This window comes from Colossoma macropomum, unplaced genomic scaffold, assembly GCF_904425465.1.
Source record: "Colossoma macropomum unplaced genomic scaffold, Colossoma_macropomum, whole genome shotgun sequence".
Classification (NCBI taxonomy): Eukaryota; Metazoa; Chordata; class Actinopteri; order Characiformes; family Serrasalmidae; genus Colossoma; species Colossoma macropomum.
This window is the reverse complement of record NW_023494791.1, coordinates 17108961-17118614: the sequence shown is the minus strand read 5'-3', so window position 1 is coordinate 17118614 and position 9654 is coordinate 17108961. Positions and strand designations below refer to the sequence as shown.

General features: G+C 39.0%; 1 protein-coding gene across 1 annotated transcript; it reads right to left on the bottom strand.

Annotated features, from left to right (window-relative positions):
* Positions 1-738: 738 nt before the first annotated feature.
* Positions 739-8191, bottom strand: ubtd1a (ubiquitin domain containing 1a). The gene is made up of 3 exons (XM_036574144.1): positions 7607-8191; positions 4555-4782; positions 739-3624 (listed from the first exon to the last, which is right to left on the bottom strand). Exons 1-3 carry the CDS (start codon positions 7695-7697, stop codon positions 3239-3241), a joined length of 705 nt encoding a protein of 234 aa, XP_036430037.1. The 5' UTR covers positions 7698-8191; the 3' UTR covers positions 739-3238.
* Between the last annotated feature and the right edge of the window lie 1463 nt (positions 8192-9654).

Here is a 9654-nt window from a genome sequence, read left to right as displayed (position 1 = left end):
TTCTCCCAAAAGTCTTGGGGATCATCAAGATGTTTTCTGGCAAAACTGAGACGAGCCTTTATGTTCTTTTTGCTCAGCGGTGGTTTTTGTCTTGGAACTCTGCCATGCAGGCTATTTTTGCCCAGTCTCTTTCTTATAGAGGAGTCATGAACACTGACCTTAACTGAGGCAAGTGAGGCCTGCAGTTCTTTGGATGTTATTGTGGGGTCTTTTGTGACCTCTTGGATGAGTCATCGCTGCGCTCTTGGGGTAATTTTGGTCGGCCGGCCACTTCTGGGAAGGTTCACCACTGTTCCATGTTTTCACCACTTGTGGGTAATGGCTCTCACTGTGGTTCGCTGGAGTCCCAAAGCTTTAGAAATGGCTTTATAACCTTTTTCCAGACTGATAGATCTCAATTACTTTGTTTCTCATTTGTTCCTGGATTCCAAAGATGTGATAAACCACAGCTAATTTATGTTTTAATGTACTAAATATTAGACAAAGATACTTGTGTTATCTTTGTCTAATATTTAAATTTGTTTGGTGATCTGAAACATTTAAGTGTGACAAACATGCAAAAGAATAAGAATTCAGGAAGGAGGCAAACACTTTTTCACACCACTGTGTGTATATATATATATATGTATAAATATTTAAATCTTCTGTTACATTAGAAAGATCTAGTGTAAAGCACATTTGTTATTCAACTGAAAGTCACATTAGAAATAGCATCAGTATTGATGGGTAACAGTATCAGGCTGACATCAGCAGAAAAAGCTGGCTCTGGTATCAGAGGTGAAAAAAGAAACAATCTGATCCAATCCTGTAACAAATCTATACTGAAATAACACACAGTTACACTGTTTGACGTGATATTAGCTCTGTATGTTTTCCGTTGGGGTAGTACAGATGTTTGCATAGTTTGAGCATGATAGCCTACTTTTAGATATTCACCTTAAAATAATTAATGGCTTTTTTTTAAAGCTTGTTTGCAAAGAAAGAATATTTGCTCAGTATTGGCTGATACTCAAGGCTTCAATATCTGTATCAGAAAAGAAAAGGTGTCTTTTGTATTAAAAACCATATTACTATTCCATGTCATAAAACAAACTGCAGCAGTATTTAAAAATGATCTTTACTTACATTTGATTTATTATTTAAAAAAACAGCCTCTTCCTCAGACTATACATCACACTATTATTGATCAGTGTTTGGATGTACTCCACAATGAACTGAAGGCCTTCTCTGTCCACACAGTTGTGGTAGAAACGTCACATAGATGATTCTCCCCACATTCACTCATGTAAGCAAGAGGCTTGATACGACTTCTTCATTACATAATCATTACATCACATAAATCCCAGGAAAGGGAGAGAACGTTCTTCAATCTGAATGAGACACCACCCCAATGTCTCTTCAGAAGTCTGATTACTTTTGAGGCCTAATATAACATTTTATTAACATAACTGACAGATGGACAGAAAGACTTGAATGAAAAGAACAGGGGAGATCAATGATAGAGAGTGGCCATAAAATCTCCAGTAAAAGGAGTAACACTGAGACAGAATGCTGTCAGCTTCACTTAAATAAATAAAGCTCCAAACAGGTGCTCTGTTGAAGGGGATTCCCTGGATGGAGAGTGAATGGGATGAGAAGTTGATGAAAGAGAAGTGCAGTGTAGATGCTTCTGCTGCAATTTGATCTCCCCTTTGCCACTAGCACATTGCAGCAGGACAGTAGAGCCATTACTCAGGCAAATAAACACACAAAAGAAAAAACAGTGGTTTAAATAGTGGTTCAAATGATATTTCCTTCTCTAAACCACTAGTTCATAAATAAAATGCCCCTCTACAAATGATGCAGCTGATCCAGATTACAGAGTTGTTAGTCATGAGATTAGCGAAAAGGCAGTAATGCGCCACTGACAAGTGAAAAGGGAAAATGCTAAATGTAAATGCTGCCTACATACTCAGAAAACCGGACAATTTTGTTTTCCAGAAATATAATTGTATGTGCAGCACGTGAATGCATTCTGTCAATAAGAACACACTGTTATACAGTAAATCAGGAAAATATACAGTAGATCAAGAAAGCATTTTAAAGCTACAACCCACATTCATCAGCAACTACATTCTGATTCCTATAGAAAGATACATTGAGAAAATAAAACAGTTCCTCTCAGGTTCCTGCAAACTAGCAAACTATAACAGTTTTGTTGCATTATAAAAGTACAAAAATACCCTATTTGTTTTGTTAGACAGAAATGGCTTTCAATTGTATCCACACCACTAAAACATCATCTTCCATCAGATCAGAACATTCTGTAATAAAACCGATATCACTCATTCAGACTGAGGGCAGCTTTGAGCTCTTATCACAGTATTGTAGTATTTGATCACAGCACAGGCTGATCCTGATGATCCTGAGGATGTGGTTTTGTGATCTGAGGCTGTATGGAGTCACAAGTTCACAACAGATCGTCTGCTTTCTGTGTTTATAGATGAAACATCTGAGTGTGAACAGTGTTCAAACCCTTAATGCAACCTAACAACTGCTACCTACCAGCGTGCTACAAAGTATTTCTAAAATGAACTTACATGTTTATCTTCTTGTCTTTAAATACAGTAGCAAAGTGACAGAATACTGAAAGCTGAAAGGTGTAATATCAAAGCAACAATACAATAACAACAAAAGTAAGAGGAAATATGTACGTAATATGACAGGCTACATACAGCTTTTGAATTTAGAAGACAAGTTTAAAAAGTAGGAATAAATATATAAAAAAACGCATAAAATTCACTGACGAGTGAAAAAGCTGACCATTGAATGTGCGTAAATCATGAACGACGATGCAAGACCTTAATTTGAATGAGAATACCATGTTCCTACCGATATAATCCATATCACCCATCCCAAGGAAATACAGCTGAAATGATGCCTTCAAGGAAAACAAACCTGACTGAACAATGACTGCATACACATTTTTTCAATTAATGCCTGAAAATTCTCCAAATGTAAACCTACTATCTTCTATTCCCAGTCAATGCTGGGCAGCAGCTTTGTGTGTGATTGTCAATGCAAAAAGCACAGAGGACCAAAGACTCCAATATCCACAAGACAAGCAGCGGACATTTCAATTAGTTAAGAGAGCAAGGCATTTATAATGTCTGTTCAGTGAGTTGCAACACTTATAAAGGCTCTCTCACAACCTGGTGAGTTCCTTATGTCCCATGAACTTGTTTTTTTACCCTTTTGCTCAGCTAGTAATGACAGGTTGTTTGACAATAACCTGGATTACAAAATCCTTCTGAATCTTGGTGTCCTGCAGACGAGTTTTGTCTGTAAGAAGCTTTCCAGAGAAGAACCAACGCTGGTTGGCAGCATCAATGTCCTCTTGCACCTGCAGCTGCTTCTTGAGCTGGCAGATGGAGTCCGCCATGCTAGCGCTCAGCCGCAAGTCTTTTCCTGTGGAGAGGCGTACCTTCAGCTGGAACTCCTCCTTCTCTTTCTTCTCCTGCAGCTCAGCGTGGTCAGACATGTCACTGTCACTGCGCTCTGTGATCAGATTGACTGGAGGAGCCAGGCAGTAAGCAGGAAGCTGGTACCGGTTCCCCAGCTCATCATAGCACTCCATTAAAGAGCCTGAGACAGAGACATGACATCAGTTATGTCTTTTCAAAATAACTTCTCTCTGTCTCATTATTACTGTCTCTATTTTTTCTATATCAGCCTAAGCTGTAGCCCTTATAGGACCCCCTTGATGTGCATGCCTCAAATTTTTACCTGGGCAAATTCTGTCAAAAGTGCAGGTTCTAAGCTTTTTAATTGATACCAGAACTGGATATTTATTTTGATTTGAATGTGATGAAAAGTCATTGTTATTGTACAGAAGAGATTTGAAAAAAGAAAATCAACATTTTTGACATGTTTACTAGTTTTTGACATGAAAATAAGGGCAAAAAAGTTAGAAGTACAGACTCTGTATCTGTTCACACAGAATGTAAATGTCTTGTAAAGTTGTTATGTAACTAACTATGCAATTAATTATGTAATTACACACAATCATGTAACGTAAATAGAATGCACAGCAAAATTGCGTAAAATTTGAAAATATGCAAAGGTAAAGCTTGAGATAAGAAAAAAATGTATTCTTATACATTTCATATATCACGAAACAAGTTTTTTATGCTTGGGTGAGGTGGAAAACTGGTTTATCAATAAAGGAGAAATGCAAACAGATTTTTGAATAAACAGGACAGAAAGTCCCATGTTTGGTACAAGGTTCTCTCAGAACTATTTGCCTCGGTGACGTTTGCAGGGTTTCGATGGGTGACAGCGAAGCATGACTATGACTCCAGCCCTCATTAAATGGCCCACTGCCCTCTGAAGTGCTTGGGCTTCAGTCATGTACAACTAAGAGGGCTGTCAAAACTGCTCTACTGAGAGCTAATAAAATCAAATCCCTCCACTGTACCTGCCACACATATAATTTAGCTTTAAATATGCCAGTATAAAGAACATTAAATTGAAATACAAAAAATAAATGCAAAAAATAAATGCCCCTGTCCTTACCATGTGGTAGTGTGATGCTGGCACCATCAACTATGGCCTGTGCAAGCTCATGGTCATTACACTCAATCGCCACAGCAGCGGCTTTCAAGGCATCCCAAATCTCTTTGCGGCCATCAAAAGCTGGTGCTGTATCCCAGAACTCATCTCGCTTGCTGCGCAGCTGTCCTTCTGTCATCGGGTAGTCACTTTTCCACTTAGGCTTGTCTTTCTTAAGGGGTTCATTGCGCCCTAAAGGAAGCACAACAGCTTTGATCAACACTGATCACAACATAGAAAGTAATATTGAAGTGGCTGGGTGGTTAGATAACTCATCAAATTCAGCTGTGTTAAGATCAAAGTAAGACACAAAGACAAAAAATTCACATATTTAGCCAGCCAGGCTCTATGCTCATGAGTACATTTGATGTAGTAACACATTTCACTGCAAAAGAAAAGAAAAAAACTTCAATCTCAATAGAAAAGACCACAGAGTACTCAACACAGATGGCAGTGACCATAAGAGTACCGACTAAAGCATGAGAGGTAGATAGTAACACTGGACAAGAATAGTATTCAGCTTTCTAATTTGAGGAGCTCAGAGAACATCTTTCTGCGCCTCTCCATCTGAGACGCCAAATTGGCTCAAGTCCCAGCTCTGTGGTCTACGATGTCTGAGCAGCTCTGCAGCCAAGACACATGGACCTCTCTGGAGTTCTGCAGAGAGCAGGTAAAGCCTCCAACACATCACCCCAGATTAGTGAGGAGGAATTAAAAGAATTCAAAAAAAGAGCATGGGGAAAGTAACTACTAATGGATGTTAGAACCACTATCAAACCAATTACCCACAAATATTTCACATAAATAGCCTGTGATGAACAATAAGGCTTTTTTGCCGGGCCTAGTGAGAACCAACAACTGAACTGGCTGCATACAAACAGCATTACATGCCACAACGGCTTTGTAAACATGTCTAATTTTTTCTGTACTGTATATCCAACAACTCCAATGAAACTGTCCATCTACATGTACTGAGAGCAGAGGCTCAACTGAGAGACAACAAATTATTTATAGTGCTTTGGATTACAACCTTAATCGGGTAACACATAACAGGATTTATGTGTCTTTCCCATGATGCATCTCTTGCCAGCATGTGCAACAGCACACAATAAACAACTGGGAGTGTTTGGTAATGTGCTCAAGGTTACGAATGCTAGAAAACACTGCTGAGCAACTGCTTCGAGTTTTTTTTTTTCATGAATTTCTCTCTCACTGCAGTTTCAGAGCAAACCAGACTGAAACACTACAACTTTTTTGCACGTTGTAGGCGGGAGGAAGACCATTCATTTCTTTAAAATGTAAATTTACCACTCATAAAAATGGATATATTCCCACTTTATCTGATCAGTGATGCAGCAGATGTTGGCATATTGATGTGACTCACCCCACAGGTGCGTCAGAAAGAGGAACGCTATAGGCAAAAGCATCGCTGCATCGCAAAAGCCGCTTAATGAGAAACAGTAAGCTCCTGCTGGAATACGCCACAGGCATTTTAGTTAGAGTGACATGAAGCATGAAGCCAGCAGTGTCTGCAAAGCTACTGATGCTCGTCTGACATCTTGCATGTTAACAAATCCCTTCCAATTACCACACGAAGAAGATTAAACATTCATTCAATTTGACTTTAGTTTGCCCACGACAGAGTGGCAGGGTGGAACGGCTTGTCATCCTGATTATTAAAAAAAGAGTGACAGGGCCTTCAAATAACGGATTGCAGCAACGTTTCACCAGAATTAAACATTACCACAGGCTTAAAGACAATAAAGATGAGAAATATATGTAATGCACATTAAACAACACTATGGAACGTCATGACCATTCAATACATCAACACTTCGCTTCATAAAGCTATACAGTTTTCAGAACAAGGCCTGTGTACTGTACTTACTTTTCAACAAAACAGTAACTGAAGTGTATGAGTCTCTTGAGTTTGCAACTCCCATGGCTGCAGGATCCAGCAATATGTCTCAAAGCAAAAGGAAGTATCTACATCAAAGCTTCTTCACATCAAAAATGATTCCAGTCATCAAAAATAACAGATGTTTGCTAATTCCTTTATATTCCTGATGGAAACCTGAAGACATCCTCCGACAGGTGCAAAAATGGGCAAGAAGTCAGTCCCTTGATGCACCGTCTTCCCTACAAGTTGTTAATGGATAGCAGATTTCGGTGTGACACTACTACTACTGCACTACTAGCTTACTTGAGTTCTCCTTGCTCTGCGTACATGCCCATCACCTGTTCTCCGGAAGCTATTCATACAAGCTCACAAAAATAAATCCAAGAGGCAATATATGGAACTTCTTGGAGCTGTGTGGGAACAAAGACTCTACGACCTCCTCACAACAAACCTGGGGCCTAATCCAATCAAGTCTCTTTAAGACCAAGAGTCAAAAATAAATCTACAGTAAATCCTAGGATTGCCCAGCATGGGGCATCCTGCAGAAACTCGCAATCACTGTGCTGTACCCAAGCATTTCCAAAATAAATACAAACTGGATGTTGACTAATCTCAGAAGTACTAATCTTATTTGGTTTCTTGGTAGATGCAGCTTTTAGAGGAAAAATCAGTTAAGCAATTAAATGCACATCAATTCCAAGACCAAGGAATCAGTACAGGTAAAGAGTCTATCAGCATAAACTCTCTCTCCTACTGGACATTACAGAAAGATTTAATGAAAGATCAAATTAAATCAAACAAAAGATACACAACATAGTAAACTATGGTGATCTTGGTATCTGAATCCTGGGCTTTGATATAAAACGAGACAATATCTGATTTGCAATTGTTAATAATCATAAAATGAACAACTTCTGATTTCCCATCAAATTCAGCTGAATTAAGATCTAATTTTCTAATTTGTACACAAAGATATTTGCATAAGCTATTTCTCAGGGGTTGCAGTGTCATAATCTGTCAATGACACCACAGACAGACCTCAGACGAATTCCTGTGATTTATCTGAGGGACTTGGTGGAGCATGTCTGCTCTAAACCTGTTGCTTAATTCACTTACCTCCTCGCTTTTTGCTGTATCTGGAGGCATTTCTGGATGAACCAGCAGAAGAAGCTCCAGCGCCTCGAACCGTCCCAACACAGCCCCCCATGTTTCCTCTTCACACCGAGGGCATGTCAAATCCAAGTCCTCGCTGGTGCAGGTAGAGAGCTAAATCCGCACAGCAGCAGGCACGTACAGCGGCTAACTGAACGGACTGCCTACATAATTATTTCCGTAGCTACACGGTGTGCTGAGGAATGTGTGTCAGTCCAAAGCAACGAAGGCGAACACGACACTCGCTGCAAAGCAGAGACAAAAGTGCTGAGTTTTCCTCTCAGGTGTCTCTTGTTGTCGTGTGGATGCTGCTAACGTGCTAAGCGCAAAGTTAGTGTTCCTGGTCGCCGGAGAAAGAACATTTGCGAAAATGATGACTTTGCTGTGGCCAACAGCACCTGCAACTGCGAGCGAGTAAACTAAAGCCTTTTAAATCAAATTTACTTAATCTATAGCCAGAATAACTATCTATAAAAACTACATATTCCCTTATTCCCTCTCGGCTGAAACTCTGAGAAGAAAGCAGCTACCCGACCCGTCTGTGTTCCAGCTCAGGTGAAGACAAAAATAAACTGCTACTTTTTAAAGTAAAAGTCCTGGCTTTAATTCCCATCGTAACATTTTTAATACATTATTCTTCGTTTCATCGCATTTGGTGAATACATTGAATTAGCTGAAGCAAATTAAATGCATATTCTAAATTGTTTAAATGCTATAGTTCTAATAACTGTTTATGGTGGGCACGCGAAGACCTTGACAATTTCATTGGTGGCATACTGCCATCTAAAGGATGTACCGTGTTTTACACTGTCCTGTACATTTTAGTGCATGGGTCCCCCAATCCCAGTCCTGAGGTCCCCACAGTGTGCACATTTTTGTGCTTTCCCTTATCTAGAACATCTGATTCAACTCATTGACTCATTACTAACCGTGTGTAGAGTTACAGTAGAGTACACAAAAATATGCAGAGCAGGACTGACCTCAGGAACCACTGCTTTAGTGTTCAGCTTAGGAAGGGCTTAAAAATGATCTCATTAGCTGAATCAAGAAAAAAATAATTGACTAAATATGCAGTGCCGGGACTGAGAACTACATTTTAAACTGATTGTAACACGTCCATCAGAATTTTCTAGACCATTAAGCATAATCAAAGAAAGACAGATCCTGTGAACTCATCTGTGTAGACTTGCCTGGTAAACTATCAGCATGTATGAATAACAAACCTTACACCTCAAACTTTGATCCAGCATAAGTAGAGCATTCTCTAGCGTGTAGGTAAGCTCGGTAAAAAAGTAGACTTGTAGAATCTCAGATGGTAGACTACATCACACAAAGCACACCATTACTGTGTTTCATGATGTTTATTTTCTTATTTTTTAATTTCACCTTGGCAAGTAGAAATAATGGGAATGATTAAGAATATAGTAATATTAAGTAAGGTGTAGAGCCCCTGTTTGTCTTTGGAACAGGTCCAGTCCTTCTGTAAGTGCAGCCATACTAGTCCTGAACTGTGTGTAGTGAGATATTAGGCCATTTAGAAAAAAAGCCTCTGAGTAGCATTACACCTTGAAATATAAGAACATTATGGTATTTGCACCAAAAGGGAGCATGTGGTCTTGTAAAATGGACTTATATTCCATGGTCAAAAAATGATCAACCACTGGATATGTAGCTTGTATTCCAGCAAATGCACTGTGCTTTTGCTTAGAACTACAATTAAATACAGCTGACATACTGCTAATCGGCAATCTCCTTAATATAACTAATCTGTTATTTTGGTCATGCTCTACATAACCACCATTTAAACGGTTTCACCTCACTGATGTCATAGCTAGATAACATCGGGAAAAAACCCGGTTGCATTCTCAAAAGGTAAAACAGCATAAAACTTTCAATTTCATAAGTATATAAAAATAATACACACACACACACACACACATACATACACACACACACGACACACGGATTATATATATATATATATATATATATATATATATATATATATGCAA